General features: G+C 36.5%; 3 protein-coding genes across 4 annotated transcripts; all 3 read right to left on the bottom strand.

The window, feature by feature from the left end:
- Positions 1 to 3363: 3363 nt before the first annotated feature.
- Positions 3364 to 4757, bottom strand: LOC126797991 (protein RGF1 INDUCIBLE TRANSCRIPTION FACTOR 1). Its single transcript, XM_050524799.1, has 4 exons — positions 4622 to 4757; positions 4261 to 4506; positions 4017 to 4157; positions 3364 to 3908 (listed from the first exon to the last, which is right to left on the bottom strand). The coding sequence occupies exons 1-4, from the start codon at positions 4622 to 4624 to the stop codon at positions 3525 to 3527; spliced, it is 774 nt and encodes a 257-aa protein (XP_050380756.1). The 5' UTR covers positions 4625 to 4757; the 3' UTR covers positions 3364 to 3524.
- A 2657-nt stretch (positions 4758 to 7414) lies between these two features.
- Positions 7415 to 11377, bottom strand: LOC126797960 (uncharacterized methyltransferase At2g41040, chloroplastic-like). Of its 2 annotated transcripts, none has more exons than XM_050524763.1 (8): positions 11107 to 11377; positions 10892 to 10992; positions 10562 to 10784; positions 10261 to 10454; positions 10016 to 10127; positions 9360 to 9464; positions 8656 to 8790; positions 7415 to 7897 (listed from the first exon to the last, which is right to left on the bottom strand). In XM_050524763.1, the coding sequence occupies exons 1-7, from the start codon at positions 11251 to 11253 to the stop codon at positions 8662 to 8664; spliced, it is 1011 nt and encodes a 336-aa protein (XP_050380720.1). In that variant the 5' UTR covers positions 11254 to 11377; the 3' UTR covers positions 7415 to 7897; positions 8656 to 8661. The 2 variants fall into 2 exon arrangements, with proteins under 2 accessions (XP_050380720.1, XP_050380711.1); XM_050524754.1 differs by having other exon boundaries at positions 7418 to 7897; positions 10892 to 10998.
- A 570-nt stretch (positions 11378 to 11947) lies between these two features.
- LOC126795471 (uncharacterized methyltransferase At2g41040, chloroplastic-like) lies at positions 11948 to 14072 on the bottom strand. The gene is made up of 7 exons (XM_050522310.1): positions 13971 to 14072; positions 13804 to 13880; positions 13472 to 13694; positions 13061 to 13254; positions 12851 to 12962; positions 12622 to 12729; positions 11948 to 12386 (listed from the first exon to the last, which is right to left on the bottom strand). The coding sequence occupies exons 1-7, from the start codon at positions 14001 to 14003 to the stop codon at positions 12258 to 12260; spliced, it is 876 nt and encodes a 291-aa protein (XP_050378267.1). The 5' UTR covers positions 14004 to 14072; the 3' UTR covers positions 11948 to 12257.
- Between the last annotated feature and the right edge of the window lie 1343 nt (positions 14073 to 15415).

Below are 15415 nucleotides of genomic sequence, written 5' to 3'. Positions count from 1 at the left end.
ATATCATTGACATCCATCCGGAACATGAATCGAAACCAAATTACTTGTTTGTATGTACAAATTTTAGATAAATTTTTCAAAATTGAAAGAGAGATAGAGAACCCGATCAATACATACGAAGAGAATACAGAGAAATGGAGAGAGAGAGAGAGGATATCTGATAGGGGAACAGAGAGCGATGACAAGCCTCATGGTCTTTGCCTTTCCTTTTACATATTTTTATAGTGACTGAAGAATGGAAACCTTCACAAAATACGCATTTTAACCTTGGATCCTCATATGCACTAACGTGCATAAACATCCACTTATGTCATTGACATCCATTAAGAACCTGAATCGAGACTAAATTACTTGTTTGTTTGTACAACTTCTAGGTTAAATTATTCAAACTTGAGAGAGAGAGAGAGAGAGAGAGAGTTGAACTGAATTGCTATGATTAGGTCTTGAGTCTGGAGTAGCCTCATATGTGTAGTACATATGCAGCAATACTCATTGCAACATTTATTCAGTTATTAAGATACTCATCCTAATTTTATTTTTTTTGAATGAAGAAAGTTTTCCTTAATAAGAAGCAGTTTATAACTGCATACAATTCTTAAGTCACATTGGAATTTTATGACAAAATGTGTGTCATACAACATATAAAGCTAATACAGAGAAATTTGAGAGAGAGAGAGAGAGAGAGAGAGAGAGAGAGAGAGAGAGAGAGGAAGAGAGGAACTCAATAGCTATGAATCTTATGATTAGGTCTTGAGTAAGCTCACATTTTGGTGCCAATGTTAAGTCCAAGTTAATCAAATTCTTTCTGTTTTCAATATTATTTCAGCTATAATCAAGATCAAAATGGAAAACGACTCTAACCTTATAATTCATATGGTTAATGGAGTTTCGAGTGTATCATGGAGACTTCTCAATATAGTGGAAGACCTCCGATTTTCAAGCTTCAATTCAATTTCTTTCGAACACATTTTTAGGGAAAAAAAAACTTTCTAGCTGATGTTGTAGCCAACTTTATTCATAATTTAATCAAGGGGCTAGTTGATTTTAGAAGACTAGTATTGTGTTTGACATTGTACAATGTAATACTCTAAAGGCTTCTCTATCTAATATATTTTCTTTCCTGTAAAGAAAAAACTGTACTCACAATCAAAGTCAAGTAAAAGTTCCACCATTACAGTACCCTAGTGTTACAGACATTTCAACTACAGCAATTCGTGCAACATCAATGTAATAACCCGAATTTTTCGGAACTAATTATCGAGTATTTTCAATTTGTTAAATTTGTAAAAGTTTTTCAAGACGACAATTGGTGTTTCGCGACATTTCGAAACGAAAACGAAAACGTTTTCGGAACGTTTAATTAGAAAAACGTTACGTTTCCGCAACGTATATATCGACTTTTATTCCGTCGCTCGGTTGCGAAAACTTCCTTCACGAAAGTTGAAGGGCTCATCGATACGAGTTCGTGGATAAGTGACGTGTTCTAATCGGACGTTGTATGTAAAAGTTATTAACGATAGAAGTTGTTTCCGATTTTAGAAACTTGTATAAATAGATAAGTAGTGGAGCTAGAGTTTCCATTTCTGGGTACATCAGTAATTAATATTTACTGAGACAGTATTTACATTTGAATAGTATTCGTACGTACAGAAATACGTAAACAGTATGTACACGTACATGAATACATAATTGATGTGTATTTGTACATATTTACGTGAAAAGTAAATACGTAAATAGTAACTCCGTGAACAGTAATTTCATAAAACCAGAAATTGCTGAACAGTAACATATTATTACTGTTTTGACATTTAAAGGTTTACGAAACGATTCTAAATTCTTTTCTTATCTTTTCAAGGTGATCGATAAATCAAGAAAATGAATTACATTCGGAAATTATGGAATTACGCTCGAGTTGATAAGGTGAGTAAAATCTCACATATTTACGAATCTACCCTTTGCGGAGATTCAAGATTTTGCATAGTTTTAAAAATTGAAATACGACATGTATATGATGTAGTAGAATATATATATATATATAATTGTATAAATGGTAAATATGTACATATATACATAGTTTGCTATATTATATATTGTTATGATTTCATTGTGAATATGTCATTTTGATGACTAGAGTTACATATTGAGCATGTTGAGTTAATTTGTACAATATGAGGTGATGATTATTGTATGTGGTTTTAACATGGAGTTTGTTAAAACGTTTTGTCTTCGGACGTGTTTATGTCTTCAGACGTGTTTGGCATGTCGGAACCTAGCCTTTGGCCGGACGAAAGTTACGATACAGTTAGAGCTCTAGTCTGTCTGCCGGACTACTGCATGTGAGGTAACAGATGGGTTATCGGCTCATGAGTACTCATATTTTTGGATGTTGGGTAGCAGGAGGTTGCCCAATATCGGCGGTGTACTACATGAGGGGTAACAGAGGTGTACCATCGTTCATTAGTACCCGTATTATAAATGTATTTGGGTAAACAGATGAGTTGCCCAATTTCTCATGAGTACTTTCATTTTCATATTTTTGGGACAACCAGATGGGCCGTCCATTGACTCATGAGTGCATTTATATTTGTTGATTTGTGGATTTTCGTATATATTGATATGCGAGTTATATTTACATTTTACTCATACGAGCTGTAAAGCTTACCGGGTTTGTGTTTACAATCCCGGTGCACCAATTCAATGGTGTATGGGATAATTCCACAGGTATTGATTAGTAGAAATCGAAGGACAACTCTGAAGACTCGAAGTCGTTCATTATCCTGCTTTTGGTGAGGTTTTTATTGTGGATTTGTGTGAGAACTTGTGAGGATTTATTTGTTGGATTTTTGTGAGAGATTGTGAGGATTAATTACATTTCCATTTTATGTAATGTTGAATTATAAATTTGGTTTGTAATAATTGGTTTGTCTGAGTTTTATTGTGAACTCAGTAATGATCCGCTGTGGTATTTAAAATGATTTCGATTCATTGAGATTGTTTTGGTGTTTAACGACTTCGAAATTTGAGTTTTTATACTCGAAAATTTGAGGTCGTTACAATCAAGGCACATATTGTACCACATTCAATTGTGTAAATTGTTTTATTGTATATATTAGTACAAATTCTTAATGAATGATTTCAAGCACAAACCAATGAGTTTACGTAGGTTAGAGTGTAGAGTATATGATCACAAGAAGAGCCTCATCAAATTCATGACTAGTTAGTGATGATGGTGATTAAAAATCTCAGATATAGTACGAATCAAACGAGTTATATAATTGTACAAGAACAATAACTCGGAACTGGGAACCACGTGATGGCATTAAGACAAAACACCCCGACCAAGTGATTAATAAAGTAAATTAAACTTCATTTTCGAGATAGAAGGAGATGAGTAATCAATCAATTTAAGTAAAGCATTTGAATTTCAGTTAAAATGAAATGGAGAATTGTAGTGGCAATTTGAATACCAAGTTTGAGTAATTTGCTGTTTATGCTAACAGCTAACTGGTTAGCTAGCTTAGCCTCTAACACAGTGGAGATCTATGAGGAATGCTTTTTCTTCTACTGGTCATGTTAGAGGACATGTCTTGATCATCGTCTGAAACTTTGTGAGCTGATCTTGAGCAGTGCGCGTAACTGTAATTGAGTCCGCTTCTCTTCTTTCGGACAATCTGATCGCGATTTATGTATGCCATGCTCATGCTCATGTTTTCGGAGCCTGATGATGACGAATAGCTCATTGGATCGTCACAGTCCACAATTGTGGAATGGAGAGTCTGATCACTGGTCATGTCCTGATCATCAGACTCACACTGGAGTGGAATCAAGAAGTCTGGACCTAGTTGGAGTGTATCACATTTCTTCAGGTAAGGAGAGAGCCCCCTCTTCAGTGTAACCACATAATCCACCTGAGGTAATTCATCATAATTCCAATTCAATTATAATTGAAGTCTTAATTTCATACGATAATGTAAGGTAAATTGAAGTCTTTCATGCATGCATGTATAGATGTCTACCTTGCATCCAAGAGAGCAATGGATATAAGGTTCTTGAAGACTTCTGTCACAAGAAGTGCAGTAGTTTCCTGAACCCTTGAATTGCCTATTCTGAGGTCTCTTCTTGATGAAAACCACTTTGGCGTTATTTATGGTATATGACTGAAAAACAAAGAGACACTAATTCAGCTAACTAAATTGGCAATTAACTTTACTAAATTGGAATGGGAATTGGAATTTGAAGAGCAACAGTCCTGTAACAAACCTGAACATTATTGCAGTCGACGAGCTTTTGAAGGTCTTCCAATCTTACAACATCGTGGTAAACATAGCGACGAATTTGAAGGAGCCTATGGCAACGGTGGGAAGGTAGACAATGGGGGCATATACTGGTGCAACAATCCAAACAGTAAACGTTCTTTTCATTCTTCTTTGCAATTTCATGAACGGAGCAAGCTGCAAAGAACTTCTGCGTGTAGAGGGCTTCCAACCATGCAGGCTTCTGAATTCCCTGAATTACATGCCCCAATTCAATCAGAATTAGAATTATCAAACAATTATACATATGATCCACAAACTGGATGAGAATTATGGAATAGAGAAGACAGAGAGGCACAGAGACAAACCATGATCACATAAACACTGCAATGCAAGTGCCCTGCTCGAGCTGTTATCAAGACAATGGTGTGAGCAGAAGAGAAAAGCGAGAGAGATGGACTGAGGGATATGGTGAGAAGAGTATTTATGGAGCTTCACAAGAGAGGAAAGGTTTATATATTTATTCCTTGGGAGTGGTATTTTGTGAATAGGGGGGCTTGCAACATATGTGAGAGAGAGAGAGAGAGAGAGAGAGAGAGAGAGAGAGAGAGCTGAGAAAAAAAGGGGAAGTAAGTAAGATTATGAGGGGAACGTGGGCGCTGTTTCCGTGTCTCCCATTTCTCTAAAACCTGTATAAACTAATGCTGCTCTGCCTGCTCATCACCTTGGCTGAAGAGCTCTAATGCTAAACTAACCGACTTCATCTTGAAGGAGCTGCGTCTGTGTCACACCATTTTCAGTTTTCACCTTTACTTTCATTGATTCTCATCTCTTAGATTTGGTGAAATCAGTAGGAACTAGCCACTTGTTGCAGATTGATGGGGGTGCAATCTTCCTGTGGTGATTTACTGATTTATGATGGGGGTGCAATCTTCCTGTGGTGATTTACTGATTTACTGATTTACACAAGGCTAGTTTTCTATTCATATAGTATGGGTGCAGCTTAGTTTGAAAATGAAGAAACAAACCTATAAACATAGGTGAGAAAGTGGCAGAATCTTTGAAGATGGAGGAAAGTGGCAGCAATTTTTGAAGATTGAGGAAATATGCATTAATGAGCATGCATTGAAACATCAAATTTGGAAGACATTTGACTTTATTTCCAATTGCATGTTCCTTGCATGAGTTGCATAACATGGTGCGTGAAGTCATTTGCCTATGTAAAGACATGAAGATTGCAGCAAATATATCACAACAAGACAAAGATACAAACCTTAGAGTGTTTGTGTAGACACCTCACTTAGATAGCTTGAGAGAAAGATTGTCGTAATTAGTGAGAAGAAAATTCCTCTTGAGAGATAAATGTGTTACCACTTTAGTTAGTCTAGAGTGAGTTATTTCTTGTAATCCCATTATCTAATATATTGGAAGAAAGTATTATTGCTGCCCCGAGGACGTAGGCTTATTTGACGAATCTCGTTAAATATCGTGTCTTTTTTTTTGCTATTTCCGCTAATCACACCAGGGAAAAGTCAGATCTTTGGATAATCATTTATCCATTGGCCATGTATTAGGCAGCCACTACTTTCCCAACACAGATCACTTTGAAATGGGAAAATGAAAAAGAAAAAAAGAAACCGAACCACAGGGGTTGATATTTCTGTGTTACCAGACTGATAGGTGAAAGTCCCAGAAAGTGAACCTTAACACCAGACTTCTGGTAATTTGGAAAGCTCGAGTTGGATCCAGAAAACTTGAGTTTCTCATCCCAATGAGTCGGCCAGGTTAGTTAAAAACCCAACTATTCTATCTTGGTATATTTCTGTGCGTCTCTTCCCTTATTCTCGCCTGTTGCTTTGATGTCATTCTTGTACACCTCCTGTCTTCAAAGTTAAGCAATTAGAGCCTAATCAGCCTATAGCAAAGTAAAGGGTTTCAGAGCTGCAGTGTCACAAACAAGGTGAAAGCTTTAAAATGGACCTAATAATGTGTAGTGGTTTAGCGTATTCGTGATCGAAAGATCAAAATATCGGTTTTTGGGGAAAATTCGCATGTCAAAACAATATGGAGCTGTCACCATTCATGGTCTTGTTTGATACCTGAACTGTGAGTCCTTTGAGTGAGGTGATAAGGTTGAAGATTATATACTACTGTAACTCTTATGGATTCAACAGAGAAAAGCAAAGGGCACTGAAGTGTTGGCTAAGAACACCGTCTTTAGTGTCATATGCCTTGCATCTGATAAGAGTCAAAACAAGACATGTACGGGAAAAAAAACCCGATTTTAGGGAATAAAACATGTCAACATTAATCAATCAACAACTCCACAGCTCCACTAATCTCAAGTCCCTCTGCTTTAATAATAATGTGGTTTTGTAACAACCATTTCACAGACAAGCACAACTAATTAAGCACTAGTTAATCACCTAATTAATTAGAGGTTCCATTGCTAATTTTGAGGAAGACCTTGCTTAATGCGCCTCTGAACTCCATCCAAGAGTTATCTTGGGGTTTACAATGCTAACAGTATTTTCAATCTTGCATTTTGCCATTCATACCCTTCAGGTCTACCATTCAATTTCGAGTTTTTACGAGCTGAAAATCTTTTTTTCACCATATAGACAACAGTTCTCAATCATCTACTGATTCTAGCAAAATTCTTCCAAGTAGTTTATAGAGAAGATTAAGTTCAACTCCTACAGGTACAACTATGAAGCATAAGAGGATTTGGCATAATACAAGCTCTAAACAATTTGGTTCACACAAAATCTTACATTATACACACTAGGCAGTTTAGTCCCTAAGCTATTACCTATATTCACCTTGGGTCGAGCTCAAGCATGAAATTTTTGACCCTTCTTCTTTTGAGGTTTGTTTTTTCCCTAGCTGGTTTCTTTGTTACTGTCTTCTGTATTCTACTGTCGTAAGCAAAAGTGAACACTAGTCTCATAGATTCATTAAGTACGATTTGTTTTCCAGAGAATGAGAAAGACAAACAGAAAATACAAACTACAATAGATCCCTCAGTACATAAACTCTATTTATCTAAAACAAGATCAGAACTCCTATAATTATCAGGAAAAAAACAACATAAAAAAGTATACAGATAACTCTTTCATCATGCTACTTAGAACAGGTTCATGATCTTCAGCACCAATTTGACCAATGAAATTCATACAAGATGCACGAGTACACCAAATAAAAGAAGCAAATATCCAAGTAAATACACACAAGCAACTATCTAAAACAAAATTGAAAGGAAGAAAGAAAAACAGAATCAAAGAAGAGGGAGGATGGGCAAGCCTCACGTGCCATGAAAAGAAGAAAGGAATTATAGTAAGCAAGAAGCTCACGTGCAAGGGATCCAAAGAACCAGGGTTTCAAATACAAACCAAAGCAAAACGTCTAGGGTTCAAAAGCTTAAGTGTGTATTGGAACTGACCCAAGATATTCTCTTTTTATCATACAAACACTTCAAAGTCGTAGGTGGTGGTCTATGGTCAAAGATCCGGAGAGACAAGATGATGTGGATGTGAATATGGTTAGAAGAACAAATAGGGGTTGCAGATTCAGCGGCTGAGCCGCACGAGGGGATCTCCCTGCCCCTCTGCTATGGCCTCTGGTAGTCTGAGGCTCACTCCATTCTGCTATATCAAAAGGGGTTTCTTTAAAGCCTATTATATATGCATACCCTTAGTTTTATGGGTTAAGTCACATGCAGCCCCTTTTCCAAATATTAAAGACTACAAGGCTACATCTGCATCATGATATGCAGAAGTAGACTAGTTCTAGTAATCTAGTTCCACACAAGTAAAAAAGAATTCTTTTTATCGTGCTTAGAAAAATGTAAACTTTTAGCTGAAATATTGTTCTTAAGAATACAGTATAAACAAAGGCTCAAGGAAATGTGGCTTGAACTAGTCCTTTTCTTCCTCTTCTTACATGCATATTTTATTGTTTTTGTTTGCTAGCCTGGGTAATTGGAACTATAGTTAATCTATGTGTATGAGCCCTTTTATTAATACATTACACTCCAAGATTTCCAGTCACCAATTGGTAGAGTACAAGTTTATGTTATTTAGTTGTTTATTGACTCTGAGCATTTGTCTTTATGCCATAATCAACTCAGTTTAATTCAGATTAAAATCACCCATTCATCTGTCATCAGTAACCAGTAACCACTAACAGTCATGATCGTGTTAAGCACTATTATCATTACTAAAGTACTTCTTATTCATATTTCATAATGATACTTTACATCTACCCAGATTTTCCACCTTTTCAGGTTTCGTTTTTTCTTCTTTTCAGATATTTATACAATCATATTACACACTATACAACAAATTAACAAGAAATATGATGAAAGCTTGTAAAGGAGATACGATATTCAAATGGCTCAAACCTAGTACTAAGGTTTCTGAGCTGAAAACATGATGAAGGATTGCTGAACTTTGCTCGAGTAGTTAGTGAGACCACATGATGTACACAAGTCCTGTATCTCTTCCTCCGTTAAGTAGCTGGAGCCCTGAGCAATCCTCTGCCACATAAATAACATCTTAAGATCAATATTTATGGTCTATCTCAAGCCATTCAACATATTTTAGTAAAACCCATGCTCCAAATTCTGCAAACACTCAACTATGCTATATCAAAGCCCTGATTAGTTTTAATTTGCTATTGAGAAGTTTCTATAGAATAATAAAATGTATGTGGATACATAAAGAGCATCTGAGTAACATTCACCTGCCTGACAGTTAATATGTCTGAAAGAGTGAAAGGTATAGTATAACAATCAACAATTCTTAACTGCAGAGCATGAAATTTACTTATTTACTAAAAGTAAAATCTCCATCTTGGAATAAGAATTCCTCAGACAAACCAACTCCTAGTTGGATATATATCTTCCCAACGACACTCCCTATTGAAAATCAACATAGCCAGGTTTTACATAAAGCGTAAACCAGAGTAAATGAACCTTTAAAAAGTCCCAAAATAAAGATTAATAAAAACCAACCCAAGAAAAGTCTACGATTGTAAATTACAAAATCCACCCAAAGACTCTCATGTATGACTGACCACATTTGAGACTCATTGAATAACTATCACCTCTCTGAATGGCCTGATATACCAGGGAGTGGTTGGAGTATACCGAAGGAAAGTGGTTCCAACAAAGACACCACCACTTCGTAATACACGTGTGATTTCAGCAACCTGGAAATATATGAGAGGTGAGATAGTCAGAAAAGTTATATTCTATCGGTACACATGATTTAATTGAGCAAAAGCTGAAAACTTAAAAGAGATTTGGAGATCATAATGTTCAGATGCAAAACAAAGCTCTACCAGAAAATAGAGTATACATATGTACACACTTGCTAACACCAAAATAGTAAGATAGCTGATTCCAAAAATTTCAACAAAAAATATATTAATAGATGTAAACAGTACTTTATACTATTATAGTTGCAGTATGTTCTGCAGGAACCAACTAGGCCACTTAACCCCGGACTATCCTATGAGAGTTCATGTTACCATATGCACAGATAGAGGCCTAGTGCGCTATAGCCTGTTGAGAGGAACAAGGGTCAAAGGCTCCAAGTTTTTCTCAAAGTTCCACATATCATTTCTTTTCGAGTAAATAGAGGATTGCATAAAATTTCTTTCTTCATACCGAATAAACATGAAATCCTGTTTTCTTGAAAAGCACTTAAAGGAAGTAACTTAAAGGAAAAATATAAGGAAACAAGTCAAACCACACTTACGGCATTTGAAGGAGAGGGCCAGCAGTGCAGTGCTGCACCGGCATGGACAGCATCGACTGAACTTGATGCAAATGGAAGCCTTGAAACATCTGCCCTTACAAGAGCAAGATTCCTGAACTTACTCCAACAATGTGTAACAAGCTAAATTAGTAAAGACGGATACACATCTTTCTCTCTCTTCTTTTTACCTAAATAGCATTGAGAAACTAATAAGCAAAGAACCAAAAAAGGCAGACAAGACTCACGTAGCCAAAAGAGTAGCATCTCTTTTGAGAAAATCATAGCACTGTCGAAGCATATTTTCCGAAAAATCAAGCGCCACAACTGCAGAATAAGCCTCCGATTTTGCAAATTTCCTCGAGAACAAACCACTCCCACAGCTCACATCCACTAAAAGACCACCTTCCGCGGGTTTAAAGTATTCCTGAGCCATTTTAAACTGCATAGAACATAAAAGCACCATGCAAATCTTAATGGGCACACACACAAAACTGAAATGAGCCACACAACTAAGCATTCAAAACTCATTAACCAATTGACACATACCTCTTCATCAGGACCTGGAAATCCACTAGTGCTAAAGTTCTGGCGCCAACCTCTCTCATACAAAAACGACACAAGTGGACTTCTAAACAGCTCAGTCCCAGCTGGGTTGAACTCAACATACTGCTTCAACCCAGCAGTAACAGTAAGGTCCAAGTAAATGTCCTTGCTGGAATACGACTTGTCACATTTCTTGCACTTGAAACCTGACCTGTATATTGCTTCCCTACCAAACCCAACAAAACCAAATCAGACACTATAAAAATTCACACAAAAAGCCTCGGCTTTTTTCATCTTAAATATTCATAACTGGGAATTAAGCAAAGTACTCACAGGTTCAAACCAGTTGGGCCTTTTCGTATGAGCGGTTCATAGCAAACTGGGCATGACAGAAACTCAAGGCCTGAGCTTTGACTCTTATGGGTGCTCAAGCTCTGCTCCTAAAGACCAAAACTTTATGAAGCAAAATTGAAACTTGACCAAATGGGGTCCTAAAGATTCAAGCTTTACGAACCAAAAGTGAGTGTAGAGTAGAGATGAGGTAGCACCTGTTGTAGGGTTATTGCAGAGGTGGCGCGAATGGGGAGAGAGCTGAAGCGGAGACGAGGAGGAGAGAGATGGGAATTGGGGTTGAAGCGAGGGTGTTTTGGGGATAGAAATGTTTGGTGGAGAGAGGAGGGAGCCGTGGTGGCCATGAAGATTTGATTCTGTGCTTAGTTTTGTTCTTGTTCGTGTTTCTGGCTTTGAGAGATTAGGGGAGAGTAGTAAGAGTTCCATATGTTTCTGAGTGTTCTGTTTTGTTGTTTAGCTTTCGGCGAGAGAGTGAGTGACGAGTTGGGATGTATGGAGACGGTGGCAGTTACGAAGTCCTAATATGCTCCTCAAGTTATTTGGCTTTTGTAATATTACATTACAAAAGTACGAAATGAAATCATATATATATAATTATAATTATAATTATAATTTCTTGTCCAAGACTAGTGTGTCACAAAATGTTTGTCTCTATACTTATAAATGATTGCTTAAGACATTATTAACGGTTTTTATTGCGGTAATCGTTCTGTCGCTCGAGCATGTTTTTGAGTGAAATAAGATTAAGTTCTATGCGGACATCAATTCCGTTCACACGATCAGTAGTTGATCTTGAAATTCATGCTCAACCATCATTAGATGTAAATTCAAGGGTTGAAAACAAAATAACTCAATTTTAAAAAAAATTTTCCTCACCCTTAAATTTACATCAAATGGTGGCTCAACTACCTTTAAATTTACATCAAATGGTGGCTTAACTACTGACCCTATGAATGAGATTATGTTGATATTGAGTCTAATTGGTGCATTTAGAAAGTGTAAATTGTCATTGATTATTTAGCTCTCTTCCACTAAAGAACAAAAAAAGGTCTTGTAAAATATCTTGTCCGATCATAGAATCTTGCAAGGTTTTATTCTCACCAAATAACTAAAACATAGAATCTAGAATGGGGGAGTGGCACTCGCATTTCTTTCCACTCCTACTTTTAAACACAGCAAATAATATTGTCAAAGCTAGCTTTTCTTTTCGGTTTCAATAGGTTCAAGTAGCTTACATTACAAGAATGAAAGAAAACCTTGGGATATAACTCCCTGAAATTCATTATACCAAATACAACTTTATGGCACATTCCTTGTATGGAGAAATGAACCTGTTGTCTAGTCTTCGTCAGGGTTTCTGAGCAGAAAAGATGATGAAAGATTTCTCAATTTTGCTCGAGTAGTTTATGAGACCGCATGATGTACACAAATCCTCAATCTCTTCCTCCGTAGAATAGTTCCCACTGGGAAGAACCCTCTGCCACACAAATTAACACCTTGAATGTTAAAACAAATATTACATATGATGCCTCAGGAAGATTTGGATGTATATATATTTCACCATTACAGATCCTTATCAGAAAGCTCATAATAGTAAAACACCAAGAGCTATGCATCATTCCATCGTTCTGAGATTGGAATTACTGACCAAATGACCATACAATATGTGATAATGCATTCTCATCTCAGAAAAGAGAATGCATATTAATTACCTCATTGAGGGGTTTGAATATCCAGAAAGTCCTTGAAAGACTAGACCGCAGAAATGTGGTTCCAACGAAGATGCCACCACTTCGTAAAACACGAGTGATTTCAGCAATCTGAGAAATGTATGAGAAATAGCTAAATTAGTCACTGGAGATATATGTATTGCCGAATGAGGAGGTACATCTGAGTTGACACAAAGACTAGGTAACTAGCTTGAAGGAGAAATTCACTTACAGCGTTGGAAGGAGAGGGCCAGCAGTGCAATGCGGCGCCGGCATGGATAGCATCAACTGAACATGATGCAAATGGAAGCCTAGAAACATCGGCCCTCAGAAGAACGAGATCACTGCAGGTTAAAATTGAACTTTCATGATTAGGGTAAAGACATATCTATCTGATTTTTTCCTAAACGTGAACTGAAGTGACGGTAGCAAAATAATTTACGTAGCCAAAGGTACAGGGTCTCTCTTAATATAATCATAGCACTGAAGAAGCATATTTTCTGAAAAATCGAGTGCTACAACTCCAGAATAGGTCCCAGATTTGGCGAATCTCATCGCGAACAAACCACTCCCACAGCTAACATCCACTATCACACCATCTTCAGCGGGTTTAAAGTAATTCTGAGCCATTTTGAACTGTGTACGAGAAGTGAAAGTAGCAAACCACATATAAGTCATTGACAAACAATGGAATTATAAACATCATAAAACTTAATTACATAAATATAGGATATATAAGTATCGACACGTATAGTATGTGTACTATGCACACATACATGTATCGAAGCAGTATAAGATTCTAGAGCAATAAGGAAAATAGAGATGATGAAGTGACGCAAATAAGAGAACATACTTCTTCATCAGGACCTGGGAAGCCATATCGTTTAAAAAATTGACGATAACCTTTCTCATAGATGAAGGACATGAACCACCTCCTAAATAACTCGGTCCCAACTGATTTAACTTCAACGTACTTCTTCATTCCAGCAGTAACAGTGAGGTCCAAGTAGTTGTGTTTGGTAGAATAGGATTTGTAGCATTTCTTGCACTTGAATGATGACCTACATATTGATTGCCTACGAAGAAAAACACACACACTCATACAGATAATTAAAGCAGGTTAACAACATATACAGTTTCAGCAATATATCCACTATGAACGAATTGATGTGATCGAGTACTCACATGATTAAACCAGGCGGGCCTTTTCGTGATAGCGGTTCATAGCATATCGGGCAGGATAACAACTCAATCTCTGAGATCTGCTTTTCAACTTTTGTGAGTTTTACATTCCAGAATATGTAACCGAAAATGAAAGCTAATGCAGGAAAATAACAGAAGGCATTACATACCGATTGATTGAGAGATGAGGGGGTTATAGCCATGGGGTTTGATTGATTTGCTAGCTGCTGCTGCTCCAGTGTATGTTTCCTAGCTTTTCGAGCCTTTTTATATGTTTCTTTCCTTCTTGTTTTGGCAATGAGAAAGAAGTCTGATACGAATGTATGAATGGTGAACCAGCATTAGTGTTTTCAACAAACACAACTACAACCACAACCACCTCAATTTATGTACGATGTACGAGTCAGGTTCCCAACAATACACAACATCAACTTGCACGTCATTAACTTGTAAGACGCACGAGTCAAGCTCCCAACAATAAATAAGATTCATGCATGTTCATTTCAATTTGGTGGTAGAGGTTCTTGGATGATAACAGTCATGAGGTCCCAACATAATAATGCAAGTTAAATCTCTTTAACTGTTCGAGTCCCCACAACTCACCTTGATACGATTTACATCATTAATTCATGATGCTTAATTTCCTGTGTAGTATTGCACTTGGTAGACGAATTTGTATCCGTGTGAACTTTTCATGACAATTTTTTCCGTGTAGATCTTTGTGATAACATTCTTTGTGTGAAGCTCTATAACAATTTTGTTGTTGTGAAGCTATGCAACTATCTTTTCCGTGTGAAACTGCATGTAAATCCCAAATTGGGATACCCGATCTTCCTAATTAATCCGTTATTTTGCCTAACATAACTTAGTTGTAAGCTTTGTCCTACAACTAACTCGAGCATTATCTGTTCCTTTCAACTCTTCTCTCTTGATGTTCACTCTTCCAATTCCTAATCTAACTGTTAAATAATAATGCACATTGGTGCTTTCCTAAGTTGTCTATAATCTAGATTAGTCTAGAACTAAGGATGCTTAGCTAGAAAATGTTCAGAAGGATCTTGTACTAAGTCTCTAGAATAATCATCTAAGATAAAAGAATGTGTTAATTGTCTAGTTTGGCCTAGACCAGTCCACAAGGTTTGTGGACTGACTATGTCGTTGCTTGTAGTTAATGGTCTAAATAACGGTTATCGGCATCGTATCGGTTTTGTAAAATAAATATATAAGGGGATATATCGGATTATATCGGATTTATCGTTTTTGTTAATTTTTAATTTAAATTTAATATATTTATAAACATATACTTCAAAATATTCAAAATATATCAAATAATATTAACTATTAACTATTAAGTACTAATTGAACAAAAATAGGTGCACAAAAGATAGATTGAGATATTGATTATGCATTCATGCATTATAAACTCTCTCATCATCGGAAACAAAGTCAAACTCATCTTCTCCATTATCTTCATCCTCATCTTCCAAGATAAAATTATCTTCATAAAACTCTCTTACCTCTCGGACTTCCCTCAAGGGTGGTATCTCACTACTCACTTTGAACACTTATTCATCTATTGTCAAATCTTCAATGACATTACCTTCAACAAGTCATT

This window comes from Argentina anserina, chromosome 1, assembly GCF_933775445.1.
Source record: "Argentina anserina chromosome 1, drPotAnse1.1, whole genome shotgun sequence".
Lineage (NCBI taxonomy): Eukaryota > Viridiplantae > Streptophyta > Magnoliopsida > Rosales > Rosaceae > Argentina > Argentina anserina.
Note: the sequence above shows the minus strand (reverse complement) of the source record. Positions and strands in the feature narration are given on the sequence as shown.

Excerpts from the sequence above, each read along its gene's own strand:
- LOC126797991 (XM_050524799.1), bottom strand. Across the intron at positions 4,158-4,260 it reads TCGACTGCAATAATGTTCAG|TCATATACCATAAATAACGC; the intron begins GTTTGTTACAGG and ends TTTGTTTTTCAG. Across the intron at positions 3,909-4,016 it reads ATTGCTCTCTTGGATGCAAG|GTGGATTATGTGGTTACACT; the intron begins GTAGACATCTAT and ends GAATTACCTCAG.
- LOC126797960 (XM_050524754.1), bottom strand. The coding sequence starts at position 11,253 with ATGGCCACCACGGCTCCCTCCTCTCTCCACCAAACATTTCTATCCCCA. Across the intron at positions 10,999-11,106 it reads CTGCAATAACCCTACAACAG|GAGCAGAGCTTGAGCACCCA; the intron begins GTGCTACCTCAT and ends TTTGGTCTTTAG. Across the intron at positions 10,785-10,891 it reads GGCCCAACTGGTTTGAACCT|GGAAGCAATATACAGGTCAG; the intron begins GTGAGTACTTTG and ends TGGGTTTGGTAG.
- LOC126795471 (XM_050522310.1), bottom strand. The coding sequence starts at position 14,003 with ATGGCTATAACCCCCTCATCTCTCAATCAATCG. Across the intron at positions 13,695-13,803 it reads GGCCCGCCTGGTTTAATCAT|GCAATCAATATGTAGGTCAT; the intron begins GTGAGTACTCGA and ends TTTTCTTCGTAG. Across the intron at positions 12,387-12,621 it reads TATTCAAACCCCTCAATGAG|AGGGTTCTTCCCAGTGGGAA; the intron begins GTAATTAATATG and ends TTTGTGTGGCAG.